This window comes from Chelmon rostratus, chromosome 24 (genome assembly GCF_017976325.1).
Source record: "Chelmon rostratus isolate fCheRos1 chromosome 24, fCheRos1.pri, whole genome shotgun sequence".
In the NCBI taxonomy this organism is placed as follows: domain Eukaryota; kingdom Metazoa; phylum Chordata; class Actinopteri; order Chaetodontiformes; family Chaetodontidae; genus Chelmon; species Chelmon rostratus.
In genome coordinates this window covers 13,031,284-13,056,198 of record NC_055681.1, presented here as the reverse complement: position 1 = coordinate 13,056,198, position 24,915 = coordinate 13,031,284, and the positions used below count along the sequence as shown (strand labels likewise).

General features: G+C 44.3%; 2 protein-coding genes across 2 annotated transcripts in view; one reads left to right on the top strand and one right to left on the bottom strand.

The window, feature by feature from the left end:
* The window catches only part of LOC121627122 (potassium voltage-gated channel subfamily H member 8-like), a 28,849-nt gene extending 18,403 nt beyond the window's left edge, over nucleotides 1–10,446 (top strand). The window contains exons 9-15 of the mRNA XM_041965807.1: nucleotides 51–250; nucleotides 1,147–1,396; nucleotides 3,881–4,095; nucleotides 7,676–7,953; nucleotides 9,288–9,397; nucleotides 9,558–9,610; nucleotides 9,694–10,446. Of these exons, the coding sequence (XP_041821741.1) occupies nucleotides 51–250; nucleotides 1,147–1,396; nucleotides 3,881–4,095; nucleotides 7,676–7,953; nucleotides 9,288–9,397; nucleotides 9,558–9,610; nucleotides 9,694–10,446 (1,859 nt within the window). The remainder of the gene's footprint in view (nucleotides 1–50; nucleotides 251–1,146; nucleotides 1,397–3,880; nucleotides 4,096–7,675; nucleotides 7,954–9,287; nucleotides 9,398–9,557; nucleotides 9,611–9,693) is intronic.
* A 2,251-nt stretch (nucleotides 10,447–12,697) lies between these two features.
* On the bottom strand, nucleotides 12,698–13,713 carry LOC121627143 (gamma-crystallin S-like). Its single transcript, XM_041965831.1, has 3 exons — nucleotides 13,705–13,713; nucleotides 13,310–13,552; nucleotides 12,698–12,970 (listed from the first exon to the last, which is right to left on the bottom strand). Exons 1-3 carry the CDS (start codon nucleotides 13,711–13,713, stop codon nucleotides 12,698–12,700), a joined length of 525 nt encoding a protein of 174 aa, XP_041821765.1.
* Nucleotides 13,714–24,915: the final 11,202 nt, after the last annotated feature.

The following is a 24,915-nucleotide window of genomic DNA, read 5'->3' as shown; positions in this document are numbered from 1 at the left end:
GATTAGCTTTTTTGGTGTTTTTTTCCCCTCTTTGTCTGTCTCCTCTGTAGCATTAATGCATGCTGTGGTGTTTGGTAATGTGACCGCCATCATCCAGAGGATGTACTCGCGCCGCTCCCTCTACCACACCCGCACCAAGGACCTGAAGGACTTTATCCGGGTGCACCGGCTGCCCAAGGCCCTTGAGCAACGCATGATGGAATGTTTCCAGACCACCTGGTCTGTCAACAACGGCATTGACGTCAGCGAGGTAGGAGGGACTCACTGCATCAAGGACTTTGCCACAAGAGAACATGAACATACAGAACTGTATAATAGTGGAAAAGAGTGTTATGCTAAGCTAGGCTAAACACATACTGAAACATCAAACTGATATCAGTCTTGAATATCAGTTATGAAACTAGATGGCAAATGAGCACATTTCTGAGAATGACTGTTCACTTAATTATCATGGATGGGTATATGACCTCCATGGCTTGGATCGACCTTGTCAGTTACAATGGGATCAACTGGACTGGCTTCTAAAATTGAAAGTGTAAATCTGGCTACTTGCCCTCTAAGCAGGCTGAAGAAACAGCTCAAAGTCACTGAGAGGATTTGAGTTTTGTTTCGGGTTCTGTCACGCTGGGGCAGCTATCTTAATTTCATGGATTAATGACCTCATAGACACTAAAGTCACTTGTGATATTTTACCATGGCTTCAAATCTAAATAATCCTTTTTAAAGAGATAACATGATGGTGGACTGATGCTAATACGTTAAGGTAATCACCTACAACATTCCTTTCCAAAGATTTTTGCTTTGCTACAGTGGAAAATTCTAAATTTCATGACAGCTGTCGCATTTGCTGTTATGAAAGATATTTGAGAAAGTGTAGAAAATGAAAATAAATCTCATCCAGAAAGTGTTTGCTGGTCATGCATGGATCAGTTGGTTGTGACTATGTGGGAAGGTGAAAGGTTTTATTTTGCCTGTTACCTCCACCTTCCCACACACACATTGAAGTGATGACACACAAAGGAAAGAAGCCACTAAAGCTGAGAGGGAGAGAGAGATTCATCCATGGTTTGCAGTATGGAAATTGAATTGTGTTTTGTGTGCCTTCAATTCTGAGGGGGATTTTTTTCCTACTCATTCCCCCCACAGCTGCTGAAGGACTTCCCAGATGAGCTGAGGGCCGACATCGCCATGCACCTGAATAAAGAGCTGCTGGAACTGCCGCTCTTTGAATCGGCCAGCAGGGGGTGTCTGCGCTCCCTCTCCCTTATCATCAAGACCTCCTTTTCGGCTCCTGGGGAGTTCCTCATCCGCCAGGGCGACGCCCTCCAAGCTATCTACTTTGTGTGTTCAGGCTCAATGGAAGTACTGAAGGACAACACTGTTCTGGCCATTCTGGGTAAAGAGTTCAACTGACGTTTTGAATAATTATTATTGTCCCTGAAAGAGTTTGGCTCAGAAATAGCTAATTGTTTGCTACTTTAGCATAAACAATGAAGTGACCGAATATACAGAAATGTACATATTTTAGTTAAAACATACTCATATAATGCAATAAATGCCAAACACAGCCCAGATCACATAGCCAACACCATTGAGGTTCATCGCACGAACAGAAGTAGGTCAGTACATCGGTGAGTTATGCTACCGAGTTATGCTCATTTTAATTTTGTTTATAACATGATTGAAAGAGTTTGGCTCAAAAATAGCTAATTGTTAGCTACTTTAGCATAAACAATGAAGTGACAGAATATATAGAAATGTACATATTTTAATTAAAACATACTCATATAATGCAATAAATGCCAAACACAGCCCAGATCACATAGCCAACACCATTGAGGTTCCGCACCACAAACAGAAGTACATCGGTGAGTTATGCTACCAAGGGATGTAGCTTTATGAGTTTGAGGGTTTGGGTAAAACCTCCTGCTGGGTCTGCTGTCCAAGTGACTCATTTTGCTACCTAAATCTTCAAGGGCTTCTCTGTCTTGGACTCCAAACCATAGAAGCCCTCCTAGATTTTGGCAACAAAGTGACTCATCCCAGCAAGACGAAGATGGTATTTTTACAGTAAACGAGCTCACCTACGCCATGGCCATTCCAGATGCATGTGATGGAGATCAGCAACCTTCAGAAAATAAGAGTTCTGTCAACATTTTAGGGCCTCTCTCAAAGTCCATCCAACACGACAGCCACTTCCAGGTATTCCTGCTCTTTTCCTGCGGGAATGAAATGAACTTTTTCGTAGAGAGGTTCATGTTTCATATCTAAGATGGCAAAAGATATGTCAGAGACTCAGATGATACAGATTTAGTTGATAATCCATCACCTGTGGATTGATGAATTGGTTGAGGGATCCAGTAGCGCCTTTAAAAAGCAACAAAACATTGCAGATGACAACAGAAAGAATCAGCACCAGCTGTTACATGACAGTAAGTGCTGTTTATAACCTCAGGTAAGCACAGAGCATTTTTTAATAATAGGTAAGCTGAAGGTTACAAGACTTCTCCTCTTTGGTCTATATTGGAGTCTGGTCACAGCATTATGAGCACAAGATGAGAGTGGGCTTTTACCACTGAAAAAGTTATTATCCAACATTTAATTGCAAGACAGCCTTTATGAAGAACATAATGAACAAGAGCAGCCTAGTGCTGATAAAAAAGGCAATTATCTCCATATTAAATTGTCTCTTTGGGCAAACAATTCACACCCCATCAGGGGAAAGATGGGGTGTGATCCAGGCATTGATGTAACCGTTTAGGGAGCAGCCACAGCCCCTACAGGAAGTCCATAAACAGAATTTATTTTTACTAACATGTTGGCAAATACATATCTATTGAAACATCCAGTATTTTAGCATAAATTTGAAGTCATGTTTATGATTCCTGATGAAAAACGCCAGAAAAACCTCAACATCAATAATCTAATAATGGTCAAGTTACCTGGAAATACCGGAAAACCATCATAAATAGGCAGACATTATGAACAAACAGGGAAACCACATGCCTCCAGTAGGCGAGCTGATTAAACAGCGAGAACCAGAAACCTGCCTCAGTGCCGTTCCTCCAGAATAACAGCCTCTCCAGAGCCTCGTCCTACAACACGTACACTGACACTGGCATTCTGCATAACATGGATGAAATGGAATAAAGAAGCGAAAACAGACTCACAAACAGCACTGGAATCAGTTCAGGTCCGTATAAAGCAGAGGGAGCAAATTGCCAACACCGTTTTTCATATTAATGATCTGACTGGTGTAAATAATGAAGTGCCTGCATGCTGTCTATAGAGGAAAGAGGGAAACTCATTAGCATGTTGAGCCGGGTGTGTGTGTACATGCACGTGCATGCCGATATTGAAACACGCACAAACACACACACATTCTCCTCGTCTTCCCTCCTGTGTGTAGCTGTACACACACACACACACACACTCAAATTGTTTTGGCATTGCCACTTTGGATTTACAGCTCTGCAGAGGTCGTGAGGTAGAGAGAAGAAGCAGAAATCAACAGAATAGTACAGAACATCCGTTGTAATCTACAACAGCCCATCTGTATCCCACAGTGCATGCTATAACGCGAATATAAAATCAGCCTAACCATACGTTCAGCCTCTCTGCATCAATATGTAAGTACTTTTTACAGTTGTAGCTGCTCGAGGTGGAGCTAATTTGAACTACTTTATATGCAGTTAGCTAGTTTAGTCCAATGATGATTAATGGAAGAGGAAGGAAGAAGACAGTCTTTTATATGACTTCCATGCCATTTTTTCCTCAAATCTCAATCCGAAAATCAACTTTTAACTGTCAGATAAATGTAATGGAATAAAAATACGGTATATCCCTCAACTACAGCCGTGCCTATGTCTGTACTTTCCAGGTCGGGGTGACCTGATTGGCTCTGATTGTCTGACCCAGGAGGAAGTGATTAAGACCAATGCCTGCGTGAAGGCCCTGACCTACTGTGACCTGCAGTACATCAGCCTCAAAGGCCTCCGCGAGGTGCTGTGTCTCTATCCTGACTACGCCCAGAAGTTCATCACGGAGATTCAGCACGACCTCACCTACAACCTGCGGGAAGGACACAACACTGAGGTACGATAATGGCTGCTTTTCTCTCTGAATGCCTGTGATAGCAAGCCGCTGGCCACTTTACATGGTGATTGTTGTCATTTAAAGGGCTTCTGCCATTGAAATCTTATTTTCGAAGGTTAAACATAATTAGTGGGTCAACAAACAAACACAATGAATTGACCATGATTGGCGGACAGCCTTTTTTTTTCCAAAATCCACCATCCATCCATCCAGCCAGCCTTTCCAGTCACATCATCCAGCTGCACCTTGGGGATGCCAAGACGTCACCAGGCCAGTATGGGGTATGTAATACCTCCAGCATGTTCCGGGCGGGATCAGATATCTCCTCCCAGTAGCACATGCTCTAAGACATCCTGATAAAAAGGAAGCAACCTCAAATTGCTCTTTTCAGCAAGAAGGACCATAGGGATGTCTTCACTCCTTACCCCATCTCTGAGCGTGAGCCTGGACAAAGGAAATTCATTCTGGCTGCTTTCAGCTCTCATTCCTTCAGTCGCTACCCAAAGTTCATGACCGTAGGTGTGGGCTGGAATGTAGATCGCCTGGCATATTGAGAGCTTTGCACTCCAGCACCCACTTTGCACCCTTCCACCTGCATTACTGCTGATACTCTTATCAATCCACCTGTCGCTACAGCTTTATACCTTATTCCCACAAGGCCCTTAAGGGAATGTGAACTCCTTCACTTGGGGGAAAAAGCCACTGCTAATAAGTGCAGAGTCCAGCTTTCTTGTCTCTATCATTATTAATATTAACATATTGCTAAGCAGAGAAATGCACTGGCGGTGAATCATCTCATGATCTCAAACCCTTAAAGAAAATTCTGGGAAAGATCCACAAGAAGAGTCTTCTGTTTTTTAGATTAGTCTCAGCTGTGCAGTGACCTCCTCCAGCCAACATTTTACGCCGTGCCAGAGTGATGGCTTTGCACTTGAAGAGGATTAGCCATCTGGACTGGGAGTGAGGAGGAAGCCGCCGCTTTTGCTTGAGATGCAGCCAGCAGATAAAAACATGAGCTAAACATGGACGATTCAGATGCCAGGGATTTGCAGCGTGATCTCAGCTGCGGCGTACACATGAATAACTAGCATATACTGGAAGGAAGTAAGTCACATTTTCACCGTGAGTAAGCTTGTTAATTAGAGCAGAGATCTAAGAGAAATATCAAGGGACGAGAGCGTATATCAACATGAAAAATACTGAGATAATACTTAATTGACTTGTGTTATCCTGACTGAAATCCTTCACTTTTGGCCAAAGGTTAAATTTTTAAAGCACCTTCTCAGCATCCCATAGTTAAGTATGGTACTACACACGTGTATACAGTCTGATAAAGAGTAGATATAGTATGGTCTCATATCATAGTAGCCATTGACATCAGCTTCTTAAAAAGCCATTATAAACACCCTTAATTGCTAAATTCATATGTCTGAGTCTTTCTGGAAACCAGTTGACTCCTGTTTGATTATGACCACCAACCTCCCCTCCGCTTAATTTTCGCTCATCACTATAAGATGAATGAAAAAGGAGAGCAGATTCAAGCAAATGGAAAGGATGCAGTTCATGAATTGAGTAAAGCAAGCAGCTTTTACTGCATCATTTTAGCGCCGCTGTCAAGCCTCACTGGCAAGTTTCCACCCAATTTGCAATAAGATTAAATAGTCTAAACGGCAGAAAAACACTATGTAGATTGGTTGGGGTGTGCTTCTTCCTTAACATAGAATGTGCTGCAAATATACTGTTAACAAAGAACACGAAAGCTTTGCATAATGACAGAAAAATCAATTCAAATGATGCAGGGCCAGTGAAATTGATGATTGCACTGTGTTTTTTTTTTTTTTTCCAACTGTAAAGCTGCTCCATCTCTGCTGCTCTCATGCCTGTTTGGCATATATGAGGTTGGACATAACATGTTGAGGTCATACTGGGGTTATGTGCTGGTTTGCCTTGGCCACAGTTTCCTCTGCATGCAAGCTAAGCTAATGGTGTCCTGGCTGTAACTTCATGGGACACTTTAAAGACAGATATAGTGGAATCGATCTTCCCATGCTTCTCACGCTTTGCAAAAGAAGTGAATTTCCCAAATAGTTTAAGCTAAACTTATCTGAAAATGATGCCCTGAATGTGTTAAGAAAGGCAAGAGAAAGCAAATTTATTGGTTAGCCTTGCAGTACTTTTCAAACACAGAAGAAATTCAAAGTGCATCTCCCAGCTAAACTTTGATTCTCATCCGTAATGACTGCGAGGAAACGTGCTGCTGATGCTGGGCTCCACGCAGTCAGCACCTTACACATCCCCGCGCACGCGCGCATGTACGTACAGCAACAGCAGTAGTGCATCCTCTGCCGAGCGTGGAGCTAAAAATAGCCCTGTCAGATGGGGGGTTGGGTGTGTGGGGTCATCCCTGGCTGGATAAATATAGAGCAACAACCAGATGGGGACGAGACGAGAAAACATCAGGATGAAAGGAAGCTGCAGGGGGAAGGAAGACGAGGAGCCGCGCTGGTATTTACATTCACGTGCCGACACACACGCGCACGATCATGCTGCATTCACACATGCAGCATCACTCTCACACACCAGCATACCATAACACAGCAGTCAGTGTTTGTCCTTGGCGATGCAGGTTCATACACAGGCCCAAATGCACACACACATGCTCACATACACGTAACATACTACAGCATGTGTTGTGAGTCATATGCATGACTCACATAGGTGTACAGTGTGCACATTTCAACATGCAATATCACTCACATGCAACACACACACACTTCTCTTTCTTTACACTCACGTAATTGGCTGATGTCCTTGTAGTGGCATGCTGCATACCAAGGGGTGGCACGTGCCGCTCGCACACACACACACACACACACACGCTGAAATTCCAAACAGTCCCCTCTCCGCTCGGTTCCCTCCAGGCAAACCTCTGTGCTAAAATTAAACCACTGCGATCTAAAAATACCAGCCGGGCACGTGAGCCAAAGACAGGCTGGAGAAGACAACAAATACAGCGGAGAGAAGGGGAAGGGCAGTGGTGACGGGGGGGATTTAACTACAGTCCAGAGAAACATAACAGCAATACCTTCCCAAAAGCCATGCATGAACCACCAGTAACAGTATACTGACTGCAGGAAGGATCTGTTTACATCTGACTTGTTCAGAGTCACAAACATCTACAACATGAGATCAGAGGAAAGCTTCAGACGGGCTGAACGTTTTTAGGAGCGAATCGACGCTCCTTTGGTTTTGAATGAGAACGCTCCTTTGCGGCGATGCTCATAAACTGAATGGATATCAGCACCATCGCAGCTATTGTGAATGGAGACCGTTCACTCTCAGCGATGCTTTCAGTGGCTCAGCAGCCCCCCCGTCTGGTCAAAGAGTGAAGGGAGAACAGGTCCTCAGCATTTCGGACCTGTTCCACACTACAGTGGGGAGAGTGTGTGTGTGTGTCGCGCATTTCCACGTGACATGTGGAAATGTAGGTGCACCCAGCTGCAAAAACAATCTCAGAAAACAAAAGAATATAAAATCACTCATCATGCAATGTTTCAGAATCTTCTTCTTCACTCCTCAGGCAGACTGTGAGAGCAACGGAGGGATCGCCAAGAAGCTCCCATCCATCAGGGAGGACGACGAGGGATCGGGGTCCGAGGGCGAGCTCTCCCCTCTGCCCAAGGCGCCCCCCTTGGGGAGGCTGGGCCGAGGCCTGCGCTCGCCCCTGCGCTCCCCTCTGCGCTCGCCACTGCTGCCGGCGAGAACCTTCAGGCCGCCGAGCGATCACAGCCGCCCTGATCACAGCCTGCAGGTCCCCGGGGCGAGCTTCAGCTGCCTGCAGCCGGACCTCAGCCCCCGGTAGGGGACCGTTTATTGATTTATTCAACGACAGGTTCAAATTACTTAGTGCTGGGCACCATAATTATGTAATTCCCTTAAAAATGCAAATAATATTGTGTCCAGAGCGCTTACAAAACTGTTTTTACAGATAGAAACAGAAACAAAAGGCTGTTTACCTGCATGGTTTTTACTGCAGCATCATCCTCGCACCAGCACCAAAACCTTTGGCACACAGCAGATTTTCTAAGCTAATTGGCGAACTGCCATGGAATTCGCTCAGCACACTCATGCTCCCGAAGGACAGATTTTTCCACCCTCAGGAAGATTAGTCCCACTACTGATAAGGATAAGAATGAATTTATGTATGAAAATATCAGCCAGTGCCTCTTGTCTCTCTCGTCCATGCAGCCAATGAATTTCCAAATGAAAATTAACAGACAAATCACAGATTCCAGTGCAAATAGGGATATTACACAGGGTTTGAAATGATAAATAAATAGAGATATGTAGCCTAAATGTGTGTAGAGATACCCACAATATGAATATAGGTGGCCTAAACGTAGATTGCTTGAATATAAATATAGATGTTTATCTAGATATAATATAAAAGAATGAATTTTGGGAGGCTGTCCAGGCATATTTTTAGAAAAGCATATGTAAAATATCCATTTTCTGTGGTATTATTATCAGTTTTTGTTTAATTTAGGCTTCATGCCGTGGTCCCATTTCTTTTCTGGCTAATAAAGGCTAAATATAGTCATCTGCTACATTTATTGGCCAAAAAATGTTCAGGAAGAAATAAAAAAGCTCCTGCTTCAGTGTTCAAACCTCCGTCACTCAATGCCAGTAGCTCTCAGAGTGATTCTGACTGCCGGGGGTAAAACTTCAAAGTGCTGCATTTCAAAAGAGCCCAGAATCAACCATGAACTGCAAATGGTTCAAGAACAGCTTTCAGTTTATTTGGAAAGGCTTTCTAGGCTAATTTTACAGGGACGGGAATCAGGGTCCTGGAGATCCAGGAGGGTTTTTGTTCGATTGGGTTATTATTGGCTTTGTAGCTCTCAGACAAATCGTTGAGAAGTCACAGGGGATATTTAGGATCTTGTCTGTTATCTTAAGCAAGGAAAAGTAGTTTGCACCTGCCTGCATGTGTCACTCACAGTGTCGTCTGGACAGAGCTTTACCTTTTCACTGTGTTATCTGGTAGGAATGTTGTTTAGTCTGCTGCCACCGAGTGTCTCACACTGCTTATTGACCAGTGTGGCTGTTTACAGGAGTCTTATTTTCTCCATCGCTCCCACTTTCATGCTTTGCATTTGTGTGAAATTCGTCCACCTGTCTGTCCTCCCCAGGTTTGTGGATGGGATCGAGGCAGAAAACCAAAGCGGCTCGGCTCCGAAGTTCGATTTTTCTCCCGGCGCGGCTCAGAGTTTCTTATCCAGCTTCGATTCAGCTACCCCAGGTTAAAGCACACACACACACACATACACACACTGCACATACACACTGTTCATTTATCTGATCCAGATCCCAGTAAAACCAATCTAAGATCAATATCATCAATATCAAGCTAATATCGTGTGTGTGTGTGTGTGTGTGTGTGTTTCCATACATGCCGACAGGAGCCCACGATAAGGATGACACCATGCAAACTATCGCTAAGCTCAAACATGAGGTAAGGCCGGTCACATGGTCACATTTGGACCTTCTCACAGTAGATGTCCAACACCCCTGCACTGACGCCTCCTCTCTCCTCAGATGAGCGTCCTGTCCCAGCAGGTGACCGCCGTCAGCCAGGAGCTGCAGGAAATGACGCGTCTCCTCAAACCCCTCTTTCATAACACCTCCACGCTGCTGACACCCGGTGCTGTGACTCCGCCTCCCAGCGTGTCCTCACACAGCTGCTCCCCTGCCCCGCCCCTTCTTACCCAGCATGCACCTGTGGACCGCTCGGACGATCAAAATCCTGCATCCATCCTGGTGCCTGAGCCCTCCTCTCCTCCGCTGAGCATGACACAGGCGTTACAAGGGGAGTTTGATCCTCTTCGGTGTTCACCCTCCCAAACCATTCCCTCCCAGAATCCTCATCAGACCAGCACCGCCCCCAAAGTCTCTCATTCCTCAGCTCCGCCGTCACTCAACAGCTCTCCCCATGAGCACACAATTGTGCCACATCCCTCCTCCTCCTCCTCCATCCCTTCTCTTTCTCCATCAAGCCGCCCGTCATTCATCAGTCCCCTTTTGGTAGACTTATCAGATTCTGGTGCTGAGCCGCAAGCACAGCCTCAGTCCCATCTCCCCCTCCTGTCCCAGTCTGAGTCCCAGCTCCAGTTCCAGCCCGAGGCCCGGCTCACATCCCGATCTCATCCCCACTCCATTTCCCTGCCCCAGCTCCCGCCCTCCAGCGTGGCGCCGCACCTCCGGGAACCCCTCCTGAACCTGCAGGAGGTGGACTGGGGGGAGCGCACGGCCCAGCTCAGCTTCATCAATGAAGGCCAGCCTTCGGCGTGAACAGAGAAGGATGAGGTCTGGACACTGACACAGGACTGACAGACGGAAACAACCAGCATGCCACACAACTTACTGCATGACAAGCGTTTGCTCAGAGGCTGGCATGAGTTCAAATGTAAATACATCAATTTTAAATATTCTTAACTATGATCATGAGCACCAGTTGTAAGCAGATCTGATAATAAAATACAGTTTCTTTACAGTTTCATTTTTCTGCGTTTGACATGATAATAAGTTGTTTTTTACAGTAAAGTTTTCTGAAACACTGTAGAATAGTCTGCAGATCTACTGGTTTAATCAAAACACTCCTGTAAAGAGGCTTTCAGAATCACTGTAGCCTTAAGATACTTTTTTTTAATATCACATTACAAAACTTTACAGTTTGCATTTACAGGAAAACATTTACAGGATACAAACATGCAGTGGCAGAGAGAGCTCGAGGCACTGCAGCTTAAAAAATCATATAGATGAGACAGCAAAATTAAGGAAGCATCATGAATTTCACAACACAGATGCAGAAATCGACAACCGACATGTTTCCAGTGGACACGTTAGTACAGCATTTCACAATTAATTGGCTGTATTTTCTGATTGGTTGAATTGGCAGGCTCATAATGAGAAAAAGGCTAACGCAGTTTGAATCACGAAGTGAAAGTAAACCAAAAACCCAGCATTTTAGCTCAATACCACTTCAAAAGTCACTCGCCATGGCTGTATAAAACATGGACGTAGCCTCCATGACGTCACCCACAGGTTTCTGAAGGGCCGCTGCAAAGCTCAGTGACAGCGGCTCCACCGAGGCGGTGCCTGACCCCACCAAACTCCCAGCTAATCCAAAAATAGGCAAAGAGGCGGAGCCTAATGAAGCCGACTTGCTGAAATCTTGCAGCTAGCTGTCAGTCAATGTGGCCATGCCCATTATATGTAACTTTAAGCCTTAATGTAATTTAAATGAGTGACTTATATGAAAATTCACCCCCATGTGCAGTGGTCCTAAATGGGGAAATTCTAACTATAGAGATCAAAAACATTTTTTGTGTATATTAATATGGGGGTCTATGGGGAGTGAGTCATTTTTGGAGCCAGCCTCAAGTGGCCATTAGAGGACCTGCAATTTTTTTCCACTTCCACGTTGGCAACAGCAAGCACGCCCCAACCAGGTTCATCACTTTTTTTGTGTCCCCTAGAAACATATCCTTTGCCATCTGTGCTCCTTGCAGCACAGTTCTGTATTTGGTTGCATTTCTCAGTTTGGTTGTGTTGTGTGTATTTACAGCGCATGTGTTGTCAAGCTGATGAGGGGGGTTTCCTTAATTTGCTTGTGTTTTGTCTAAATGCACCAAAAAAATGCCGTTAAAGTTCCTCTCCTGGCATTGATTAAATAACTCATCTCATCATAATTTTTTTTTTTTTTTACCACACGCACTCGAATTCTGTTTTGCTATATAAAAGAAACGTCACACATGAAACCCCGGCTGCCTGAATCTGTGTTTCTCAGACATTGATACACTGCAGTTTTAAGGTGGAAATACTCAGTCATCATATGGACACATGGCTCGTAATTGGAGGAGGTCTTTAACTGGGATATTAATCCTTTATGCCATATAGCAGCTGCAGCTTCTCAGTTTTGAGAGAATGTGAGTCACCTTTTTAACCAGAGGTGGAACAAAGTCATTGTTTTTTGAGCCACAAGTGACTCTCAGATCGTGCCTGGAGTCAAGTCCAAGTCCTAAACTTTCATTTATTATTTGTCTGCACAGCCAAATCAACCTCTCATTACGCACGACTGACTGCTGTTGGGTTTGATTCAAAGATATCTGTTGTCAGATATGGTCAGGGAGGTTATTTCTACTCATATAGCACAACTTTTAATTCCTGGGATTTGGGACGACTTCCAAGAAAAGAGGATTACGTCCAAGTGAAGTCCCAAGTTGCGACACTCTGCCTTTTTCTCTTTGTCCAGTTGAGCCGCCAGATTCACAGCTCGAGTCGGACGCAGGTCACGTGACTCGAGCTCGCACATCTGCCCTCCAGTGTGTGTGAGAAAATTTTAGCGTGAGGTGAAAGAATGAAAAATGTCCTACTGAGCCCTGTCTGACCAAAAACACACACACAACACACACACAGTGATGGCACAACCTTGTAATGCCTGGTCATTCACTTTTATTGCAGCCATGGCTGCTGCTGTGTCTTGGTCTCTCATGTGTCAATTACAAGCCAATCAGAGAAAAGGTGAGAGAAGGGGTGGTGGCTACTCAGTTAGCCTTCGGAAAGACTGAACGGTGGGGCAGACGGCGCCCCAGTCCACCGGTTTGCGGTACTCGCCTTTCTCCAGCAGGTACTGGCGGCCCTTGTAGTTAGGGTGCTCGTAGAAGACCCACCAGCCTCCCAGAACCCTGCAGGAGTGGACCTCCCTCCAGTGGAACTTCTCCAACACGGAGGGACAGTCCTCGGTCGCTTCGTACACCTGACCGGAAAAGTCCCCTTTAACATAGAGCTGGATCTTGTGAGGATCCCCGCTGGCCTGGAGGAGGGCGTAGGCAGAGGAGACAGAGAGGGTTTGCAAAGTGGGTTGGTCGAACTGAAGAAGCTGATGATCTCCAGAACTGGCATAGTTTTCAAACTACTCTGCATGTTTAAAAATGATTTTAACAAATCTGCCACTCCAGATCATTTTAAGCAGGAGTTACTGCAGATTTTGCAGGCTCATATCCCTGAAAATGAATGAAAATGGGCGAAGTTAGCATTGCATAGCAACATAGCATCCTCACAGGCTGAGCCAAACCGGTGTTTCATTCATTCATCACAGCCATCACCACTGCGTTCCCCGACGCCTACAAATCGAATACGTCTGAGGGCTTACAAAGTGAATTATCTTGCAGGAGCTGACTCTGTCGTTGAGGCCGATCCAGCTCTGGTAGTTGGGGTATTCGCCTCTGGTCAGGACATGCTGGTAGCCCATGTAGTTTGGCCTCTCGTAAATCACCCAGGTCCCGCTCTCCACCCGGACTGAGTTGCAGCGGCTCAGGTAGGAGTGGAAGTCACTGCAGTCGCTGTCACACTCATACCTGCGGCCCTGGAAGTTCTTGTCCTCGTAGAAGATGATCTGGGGGATGGGCGAATGTGATGATGAGAAATCTTAATATCAAGACAGGACAGCTTGTGCCTCGCATGTATGAACATTACATTTACAGTAGACCTTTGCAATATTTCACTCAAACACTGTGTACTAAGGTTAGATCTTTCAGCTGGACTCACCCTGCCCATCCTGGGACTCGCTGTGCTCCACCGTGTGGTCTCCCTTCAATATGTGTGTGCTACGTCGTGTAAGTGCTACGTATGCGTGCGCGAGTGTGTGCTCATACGTGCCCTTGCTCTCTTTTATACCTTCAGAGCCCTCTGCAATTGAGACAATTGCTTTGTCATGAGAATGAGATCCAAAATTTGAGTCAGTGGTTCCATTGCTCGTCATGTTTTCCAGAAAGAGGCTGTGGGATTAGACTGCATAAAGACCTCAGCCACTGACCAACTCTTTACAGCAAACTGTAAACACACTACACACAGAGAGAGCCATGCACAAACACACTTTGACATAAATACAAACATTATGGACCTCTATTTGATGATTGTGTAAATGTTAACCTGTAGTGGTTGCTTAACCCAGTCAGGACTGTGCAACAAACCTGTGCAAAAACCTTCTGCACAAAACAGCCGAGTCAGCTTTCTGTGTGCACCGATGGCAGCGCGGAGATAAACTTCGAACAAGTCTGAAATGCAGGCGGCAGCTGCCGTCCAATCACTGCAGGGGATGCTCCATATGAAGGATAACAGATATGTCTTATATAGAATATTCAGTTCAACTCACAGCTGGAGCATTGCAGTACAAAGAAGCAGCTGGACTTCACATGCTGCAGTCAGAACCTGCACTTCCTCCAGCGGCCACCAGATGCCGGTGTTGTTTCACATGTCTCCTCATGACTCCCATGACTTTTAACTTTACCCTGACCCCAAGCACTTAGGGTTCCCTGCAATGCTAACGCTACAAAGATGAAACATGAGGAAGCATCATTTGAAGGCTGACGGGAAAATCCAACTTACCGAACTCTGAGCAACTTCGCAAGGCCATAATATGTCTGGATGTGTGAGGAAAAAAAGAAAACAAGAAGAAGAAAAAGTCACTGAAAATGTCTTGGTCAGAACACATTAAAAAAAAAAAAATCACATCGTGGGCAGGAATGAGGAAGAACTGGGCTGCAAAACCAAGTGTGTATTCACTGTGTATGAAAATTAAAGCTACAACCACTTAAATATCACTTCCTGTGTCCGTTGTGTTGCATCATAAGACCCAACTCTACAGATGTGCATCCGAGGTGAAGCAAACTAATGGAACTGTTCAGGTGTTCAAGCAGCTATTTTTATATTTGTTGGTAAAGTGTATTTACATGATAACGGAAATAAAATCAGGTGTTTCTTTATTGGGAGTTTAGAATTTAGAATTAAATACAAAATGAGGTTATACAATTATTATGTGAAAATTATGTTCGATACTGATATGTTGTCTCATTGGCTAACCTAATGTATTTATAACATTTAGAAAGAAAAAGCACAAATTACTACTTCTCTGTGGTGGATGATGTTTCATGAGGTTTTAGAAGGTTTTGTCAACTTCACTACAGCTCTGAGAGTTTCAAAGGACTCTTTTATTGTCATTTTATCAATTTCAGATCAAATATCTTCTTGTTTTCATGGTAACTGAGCACAAACTCATCACTGGCATCACAGCGAACATTCTTACATGCACTCAGTGATGTGTTATCCGGATTGGCGTGAGCTGCACACGTCTTCATCTCTAGCACTGCCTCACAGACGTACACCTACTTTTTGACGTTCTACACAGGAACACAGATTGTATTAGTGGCTCTTTCCTCTGTGTGCTTCTGTTCTCTCTGCAAAACCTGCACAGACTGACTTTTTCTCCTTTTTTTTTTAAATCCGTGGCCAGCACACTGACTGGTTAACTCCTCTCTTCTTAAGCCTCTGCATTTCATCATCCGTGCTTTCATGTCATCACGTTAGATTATTGCAATTGAGCGCACAAGGTCACCTCCCACCTCCAGCTCCTCACAAACTCAGCTGCCAGACTTTTAACAAACTCGAAGGAGACAAGGAAATGTCGCTCGCATCATGCAATGCTGCACCGGCTGTCCATCTTGTTACCAAAGGAAACATTTTCCTAGTCAATCAGTAGTTTGTCTATTTCTATCCCCCTTTTATCACTTTTATTTGAAGTATTTTATTATTCACTCAGTTTTGTCAGGCCTTGTGTTGTATTTTTTAATTTAGATTTTGTTATATTTACCTTGACTGTATGTATTTCTTTACGTTTTTGTTGTTGCATTCACCAGCACCATCCTGAGAGGAACAGAAGGATAATGTCCAGACGTGGAAACATGAGTTATTGGAATTAAATCTTTTGGGTTCCTACAATTATTCAGGAGGTTGCCTGTTGGATCTGTTAGTGATTCTGGGTGGAGTGATCGTGGGTGTGGGAGTTGGAGGCTTGGGCCTTGTGTTACTCGGATAGGAGAGTAGCTTGTAATGCTTCACACACACACACACACCTGATGTTCACAGTGAGTGACTTGCGCTGAGCTGTCAAAGATACTTAAGGTGACGTCAGACAGACGAGCGCCGGCCGATGGAGGTGCACCGTTTTGAACCAAGTGGACCCAAACGCAGCACACAGACTCTTGGAGTAGTTTTAAAAGGTTTAAAGCAAAGTTGTCGCAGGAGGCGGAGCGCAGGCCGAGGGGTGAGGATGAGGAGGATGGCTGGCTGGGGAGAGGGGAGAGGGGGAGAGGGGGAGGCTTAGCAGAAGGGAACACTCTTTGTGATGTGGCCACCTTGCCACATATACTATGGCCAGAATGTTTAGGTAAAAGTCCAAATTCAATGTTTGACTCAGAATTAGGAGAGTAAATTTGACATTTCTGAGATTACATTCACAGTTGTTAGAGATGAAAAGTCAGAAATGTAAATGATTAAAAGCAGAACTGAAAATGTTTAACCTCAGAGAACCAGAGGTCCAAATATCTGCAATTACAGGCATTCATTTTTTCTCTTTTTTACACTTTGCCCCTAAACTTCTTCTCTATCGACATGAAAATCTCATATGCTGATACACCCAGATGTGCATCTGCATGGACAGATGTTACAGGTAAGAACAGCATAACTGTAAGAACACAATCTTTCTTACCCCCCGAATAAAACACAAAAATGATTAATTAACAAAGAAAACCTTTAAAGGAAATCTGTTACAAATAATTATCCTGATCCACTTTAAATTTAGACTTTATGTCCAAAAGCATATTGTCATGTAAAAACTCTATCAGACATAATACCCAGCTATAGCTGGAGAGCTGTAACACTAATTAAGTCTCGTTTGCATGACCTCCATGTGTACAACAATAAAAACAGGCAAAACTGATAATAAAAGTAAAGGTGGCAAAAAAAAAAAAAAATCAAAGAAGGGAATCAAACCAACAATAAGAGAATAAGAATCAGGCGATCCAGGTTTAAATGCTGCTGCTAACTCACCCAAGCAGAGTAAAAAATTCAAACTGAGGTTGGCATGAACCTAAACCCCTGGAGACTGGGCCTTTAAAGCAGCAATCATACACAGTTAAAGGGACGATGGATGCTGGAGTTAGGGCCAGAGTTTCAGTGAGGGAGGAAGGATTTGCAGGGAGAGGAAGGTTTGCCTGGAACGCTCAACCCGGGTCAAAAAATTCCCCAGAGCATATTTTTGTCCCGTTTAGTCCTTTAATGCTTTTCCACCAGAAGGGGGCAGACTATCCGCTTCTCTGTCATGTCAACTGTGATCGTTTGAAACTTTCCAAATGTTGTGTGTGTGTGTGTGATTGTTACCATGATGAGCTCCTGACATAAATCACCTTTACCTCACACTCTTTTCTCCTCCTCCTCCTCCACTCTGGGAAATTAATTATCATTTCTAAATCTGTGATCACATTATTCACTGAGTGTACGGCTTTCCAGAGCAAAGCTTTTCACCCTCGTACTGTCCACCTTCTCCAATAATTTGGATTTTTTTTTTTTATTGATTTGAATCAAAATACTCAGCTGGAGAGATTTCACGTTAAAGATGATTACATGAAGACAACAATAAATGTGACTATTTTTAACATATGTCAGGCTGTCTCTGGGCTTTCCCTCCCTAACCCCATCCCCTCCCTGCCTCCCTGCCTCCCTCCCTCCCTCTCCATGTGTCATTTTACTGCTCTTTATTCAGCAGGCAGCAGCAGTCTGCCCTCTTCGCTCCTTGTCTTTATATCTCCTCGCTCGTTCCACAGCCGGGCTGCTTTTGCCACAAAGGGGGACGCTGGGACCCTCACACTCTCTCAGGCTGGATTCACTCGTTTTTGCCAATGGATGGAGTTTATTCCCCAGCAAGCGCAGTGACTTCTTAAAAAGTGAGTGAGCGTTTACTGCCAAAGTTCCCTAATCTGCAGGGGTGGGAGGGGGGGGGCAGCCTGCTGAAAGCTACAGATAGAAACAAACTGAGAGAAAATGTCCTGCTGAAACAGTTCAAATGTAAAGCAAAGTGATAGACCGTGATGCAAATACCCAGACATGCCTGACAATGAAGCCATGTGTCACACACTGGGAGACTGAAGAGATTACAGGATCAGGTTTTATGGCAGAACAGACTCACACAGCGTGCAGTTTATGGCAACGTCAGAGCAGTTTCACAGGAAACTGCAAACATATTTGTATGTCAGTAAATGTCAAGCTTATTAACAGCTGATCCTGTGGACTTGGACTGTTTGGTTTTAGTGCAGTGAAGCAAATTCAACTCCAAAAACCTATAAACTACAGCCAAGTGTGACTTAGACCATAACAAGCAGATATTCGCGTTCGAGTTGTCACTTTTTATGATATGATTCAAATTAAATTGATTTTTTCTGTTTTATTTTAGAAATTGGAGATAATGATTGTGAAAATACATAAGTTGTCGCATCATGCAATGTTTGGCACTCTTACACTTAATGTAGAGTATTTAAGCAACGCTGCATATGGTCATTTATATGCGATGGATATGCTTTGAATGAAAATGAACCGAATTTCTTGGACCAAATGTTCCTTTAAAATTAAATATTTGATCGTTTTCCTCGTTAACAGTTTAAGAGAAGTGATGTTTAGCTTCTCTGATCTCCATGAAGTGGCACTTTGTCCTCCTTTCACAGTCCTGACATTACAACTCTTACAATGCCTTGTTTTGCTTGAATAGAAATAGTAATATTTTTATGCGCCTTTCAAATAACTTGACAAGCACTTATAAGTGTAAATCACTTTTTCCTCGTGTGATGGAAGCTTAATTTCAACTGTGGCACAATCTGTCACGTCCTTTCCTTTCACACAGTCCTTGGGCTGGCGGTAGGGGTCACCAATAATTTGAAATAAATGCAATTTTCTAATTAGCTTTCAAATTTTGCAGTGGAAATTTCAGAGGCTGTCATGTTGAGCCAGCTCTGCGCTCTCACAGCCACTGATGAGTGAGAAAGATGACGAAAGTTTAACGGTCAGGAAAATGGAAAGTGTTAAATGATTTATGATTTATAATAATGTAAAATTTAAAAAAGAGAGGCGCTGAAAAATACAAGCTGCTCTAAAGTAAATGGGAAATTAAAATACAGTTTTTTATTTTCTTAACTGAGGATTTATATTTTTACAATCAATTTAAATCGCTGTGGTTACACCTGTGTGCCTCTGTGCATTTGACTCATCAGATCATCTCTCAGTGGCATTTGCTGCCTTTCAGATTTCTGTGATGTGGTCTTGAAGATGCTATTTTAAAGGTAAAACATAAAGGCGCTCCTCAATGCTAAGGCATGTGAAAGGAGAACAAAGTGTCACTGACTGGTCTGAGGAGGCCCATCCCAGCACGCCTCGTCCAAACGGCACTCTGATTTACAGGTTTAAAAACATTTTCATGCATTTGTTGTCTTTGAAATGATCAGGGGGCCATTTCTGGGACACTTTTGCCGCCGTCCCCAAGCACGGGTGCATGGTGCGAGGCTGATGTCTAGAGTTGAGCTTCTACTGGCTGTTAGCACATAAGTTTGATCCCTTAACGCGATGCCACACACCAAACTCAATGCAAAAGTCAAAGGAATTAAGATTGCCTTCTTTAAAACAACATCATTTATTGATCGCTTTGGGAAGCAGTTCCACGAGTCAGTATTTTAACTCAAAGTGACCCCTTTCACATACCGGTGAAACAGAGCTGCAGGGGATTCCGCACTGACATTAAAAGGCTGTTGTTGTCAGCGCTCATTGGCTCATTGGGCACACCTGAATCAATCATTATTAGCCTCATTTTATCAACTGCAGCTGTGTTTGTCCTGCTGTGACGCGTCAGGTGAACGGCCTCGGCCTCTTAATTCTGCCACGGGGGGGCACAGGCAGCCGAGAGAAACCGTTGTTAACAGCGACGAAGTAAGTCATCACTTATATATCGGCTGGATTTCCCAGAATGCTCTGAAGCATTAGTCGCTTTTAAGATATGTGCACATTTGCTGATAATGAGTCAAAAAAATATTTGCAGAGTATATGATGATTTTTTCGAGCATAAACTACTGTTGGTCTGTTTTAGCCAAGTAAATAACAAATAGTAATAATGATGATTATTTGTCTCATAGGTGGCTTAATTGTGCTTCTTTTACTGGACATAAGCTGTGAAGGCAAAAAGAAAAGTCTGTCAAGAAAGGCTTTCATTTGAGAACAGAGGGGAAAAGCAGAAAGTGTGCACTGACAAACATTTACACTCACACATAGCAGAGCAGTATTTCTTTTCCCCGAATGTAGACCCTGCTCTGTTTTCATATGTGAAAGCACCTGAAGGCCTGATCGAAACCTCAATGTTACCAGAATATTTGATCCTGACACTTCATAGCAGCTGTCCGGTGAGAATCTCGTCCCTGGTGATATTCTGAGCCTCACCCGTTCAGTTCATCAGCTGCTAATTGAAGTCATTTAGCGCGAGCGTGTGAGGCTGGTTGAGCAGCTTCAAGGCGCCCAGTGAAGACGAACAAGCGTTCTGTTAACACTCACTGTTACTCGCCAAAACACTAAGTGTGCCGTTGAGAAACCTGCATTGGTCGGGTCCGTGTCTGTCGGTGTCTTTGCATTGCTGCATATCTTGGAGCGTAGCCACCACCTGTACATCGGTGGAAGAGTGTGACTGCATGAGAAAACCAGAGACTTTACCTCTCGTTGTCAGTCCACATGCTCGTACGGTGTCCTTGAATCCACTCAAGCACCCCTTTAAAAGCCGATTGAAACTCCTCAAGGGATCCTGGAACCCTCTCACAGTCATCTGGACCCTGCCTGCAAACTTTAGGTGTCACCCGACCCCTGAACTAAACTCTAGTCAAGGACCCCATGAACCCAATCAAGGGCTACTGGGCGTCAATCTGTGGCGCTCTGAGTAACCCTCTAACATCAGTTTTGCATGTGCAGGGCTCGGTGGGCATGTAAGCAACAATAACTCTTCTTTATGCAACATTTGATGCATTGGGAGCAAGAATGGGCTGTGAAGAGGAGTCTGTCACAGCATGCACGTTGAAAAATGCCACTAAAGGACGCTAAGGGGTCCTGACCAGGACCGCTTCGACTCTCTGTCAGTGAACATGCCATTAAAGCCCCTAAATGAAAGGAGCAGGAGAAGCCAGTGAAGGTCTTCTGTGCGTTTCAGTGCGATTTGTCGGTTGGAGGCTAGTCTGACTGTACATTTGGCCTCCATGTGTGCCAGCGGAGTGAACTGTGCCGGGTGTGTGCGCTCCCTTGGCCGTGCACCCTCCGAACGTGATGCTTCAAGTGGTTTCATGCGTGTGAATGAGCGAGCGAAAGCGAAGTGAAGACATTTTTGATACACCATGCCCCAAGCGAGACGAGGTCTTCCACAGGCCAGGCTCCAGACAGCAGAGGGCCCTGGCAAGGTTCCCTTTGGAGCCGAGAGAGAAATAAAACTAAACTATATTTATATAGTTTAACGATATGTAAGTGCACTATTGGTTCATGGGGTCACCATGACAACCCTTTGATCATTTATCTTCCAACCACAATGTGGCAAGAACATTCTTCCAATCTAGAGCATAATCCTGACATGATAATACATTGTTAGTAAATGTGCTTTCATTCACTATATGTTCATTAAACCTTCAGATGTCGCAGCAACATCAAGGCACACATACAATAATGACAAACAAATGATCCAATATAAGTTATAATATATAATAATATATAGAGACACATGTGGAATGAACTTTTTCAAATCCGAACATCTATTAGCTAAATACAATAATATATAATAGGCAAAGAGACTTTTATTTTTCTTTTAAAGGATTTGTGGGGCCCTTCAGCAACAACAAGGGCCCCTCTGACCCCAGCCATCACCCTTTTTTTTATTGCATTAGAAAAGAATAAATTCACTCCCCACTCCAGCGCATTAATATAAAACAGTTACAAAACTTTTACCCCAGGTTGGAGCTGGCAGAGCTGCAGCCAAGCTTCACGTCTCGCCTGAGATCTGCGCCTTCACCCTGGTCTTTGCACCGAGGTCACGTGACTGTTTGGCCCTAAAAACACCTGGATCGTCCTGTCTTTAATGTTCAGGATCATTGTCCTGCTGGGTTTTGCTGAATTTGAGAAACACATTTGAAAAGCTGGAGATGAAAGATTCCACTTGAAGACTCTACCACGACTGATCTGACTGTCTGCATGTGCACAGCGCTCTGCGAGTTTCTCTCAAACACCACAGCCATTTTTTCCCCCCCGCATTTTATGTCTCATTAATGAGTTAAATATTGCTCTGGTTAGAGGAGAAAATATGAAGGAGGGAAGGAGGCTGATTATAATGAATTGCCCCAAATATTCCAAAAATGCGTTGAGTCAAACGCAGCGTTGGGGAGAGAAAGTGGTTTATGTTTTGAAAAGTTAACATGAAATCTAATTATTTAACATTCTTTTTTTTGTGCTTTTCCTGTCAGAGTTGCTCATGATGTGATTCAGAAGGTAATCTAATCTAATCGTCACGAACTTTTGATTTTTCCGGTGATGTGCCTCACACTCCAGCTTCAGCCGCTCGTGATGTGGTTCAGTGTGTGAGGTGTCCGACCGGACCTGCGTTGTGCTGAACTGAACGCGGGAAGAGTTTCGCTGCCGTTGTTTCCTTGCTCGGTATGTGTTGATTTGAGAAAACAACTCGGAGGGAAATAAAGTTTATTTTCCTCCCTGGGGTGAAGTGAAGTCCCAACAGGATTTATTGGGAAATTTTTAGATGTTTTTGGGTTTTTTGGGGGGGGGACTGGAGAATGCTCAGTCATCATTAAATCCGCTTTATTATAAAAGATTGATGGGTGAACTAGCAAAGGCAGCGTGGGAGGGACAGCTGCGCCCAGGAGGACAGACCAGCAGCAGGATCAACGTGGTGGTCTTTTCGTCCTGAAACTGCTTTTTAGTTGCGTATTGTTGGAAAAACAATACATGTAGTGTCTGTAAAAACACCAGTTTCTGAAGGGGGGTTTTGAACAGCGGAGCGTTTGACTGTATTCACACCAAATCAGGGGTGAACTGGGAATTATGTGAATTTGCGCTTATCCGCTGGGACCAGGCCGGGGTGGGGTGGAGGGGTGCTCACTTGGTTGTGATTGGCCAGTGAGCCATGCACGCAGACAGGGCTGGTAAAAATCGGTGGGCCCACCGATGCCACGGCCCGCCAGGATTTGTCCCACGCTGCCACATACAAACAACATGTGAAACAGGATTTTCAAACGTGAAATTAACCCACAACAGTCCTGGTGTAGTGCAGTTTTTCAAGGCAACCTGAGACTGGTGGTTAGACCTGGTTTCACCTTTCCAGGAACGCGGTTGTTGTGCTTGCAGGTGTGAAGCATCATGTTCTTGGTGTGAGGAATCCCTGCCCTTGCTGCAGAGGAGGTCGCAGTGGGTGCTGTGGACAGATCAATAGCAAGCACACAGGAAGGGCCACCATAGAAGAAGAAAGCCTGTTGACTGCATGTGGCCGTTGTGCTGCAGGTGTGTTGTGCTCTACAAGCTTCCTTGTTCTTAACATCTTTATACTTCGTTCATCTGATGAAGCATGTATTGGATGAAGAGAGGGAGGGATTGGGTCTGGGGTACCACAGACCACTGACCAATCATCAACCAGGAGCACATGCAGCCAGACTGTCAGCTTTCCCCTGCTGCCAATGTGTGTGTTCAACTTGTCCCCAGCGAAACGAAAACACAGACACGACGCTGATTTAATGCCAGCTGCTTTAAAGTAATCAGTAAGTTTGGAGGCAAATTTTGTAATAGAATTACTTCAATCATAAGCCTCAGCCAGTCGCAGTAAAGAGAGACAGATCGCAAAGCGGGGCAGGACCTCGTTTTTCTTGTTTGTGTTGGACAGGCTTTTTTAACAGCAGCTATTAATTTTGCATGTGCGTTTTATTATAATCATGTGTCGCTGTTGAGTTCAGATTCATGCGTCGGGACGGCTTTACGGCCATACCAGTGGAAACCACACAGTGTGAGGAAAAACACAAAGCGAAGAGCAGACGGCTCTCCCAAACGCACTGCGCGGAGTTGGTCCAGTCATGCGTGATGCTGCAGATTGTGGGTTTACTCTTCATATAGAGATTGTTTAAGGCTTTGCTGACTTTCTGCCCTCTGGCAGCAAACCAGTGCTTAGAAGCCGTTTAATGGCTATTGAAACATGATGTTTCATACGGCTCTGTGTGTGGAGATTACACAATCAAATGTTTGGCGACGTGAGATGTAAACGTTCAACCCGGCAGTGTTCACTTATAAAATGTTTTAATGCTTTGTGTTTAAAAGTCTATGAAATGTATGGCTGTGCATGACATGTGGAGAAACAGTCAGGAGAAGTCATCTATCTCTAGAAATAAGGCACAACTGCTAGATTAACTAGTAACAAAATGCAACTGCTAGCACCTCTTAAAGCTCATTAATTAACACCCAATATCTTGTTCAATCCATACAAAAACCTCAAACCAAAATCCATGCAAAAAATCATGGTTTCAAGGGGGTCACATGTTGGGATCCATCCCCAGTATCTTCCTATAGTCTATCTGCTGGAAGCCTCTCACTGAAAGGCTGTCCTGCAGTGTTATAAAGCCATGTAATATAACCTGTTGGCCTGTTGGGTGTTGTCACGCCTTGTGATGGCGTATTTCATGACGTCACGTCATATTCTGTAGCACTCAGCATGTCAATCTTTGTTCTATTACATCTTGTCTTATTCTGTCATGTTGTCTCATGTCCTCTTAGGTCAACCCACACAGCAAAAAATACAAAGTCAAGCCTTAAATCATACCGTTTTACTTCAAGGTAGTTTACTCACCTGACGGGAGCGTCATGCTACCA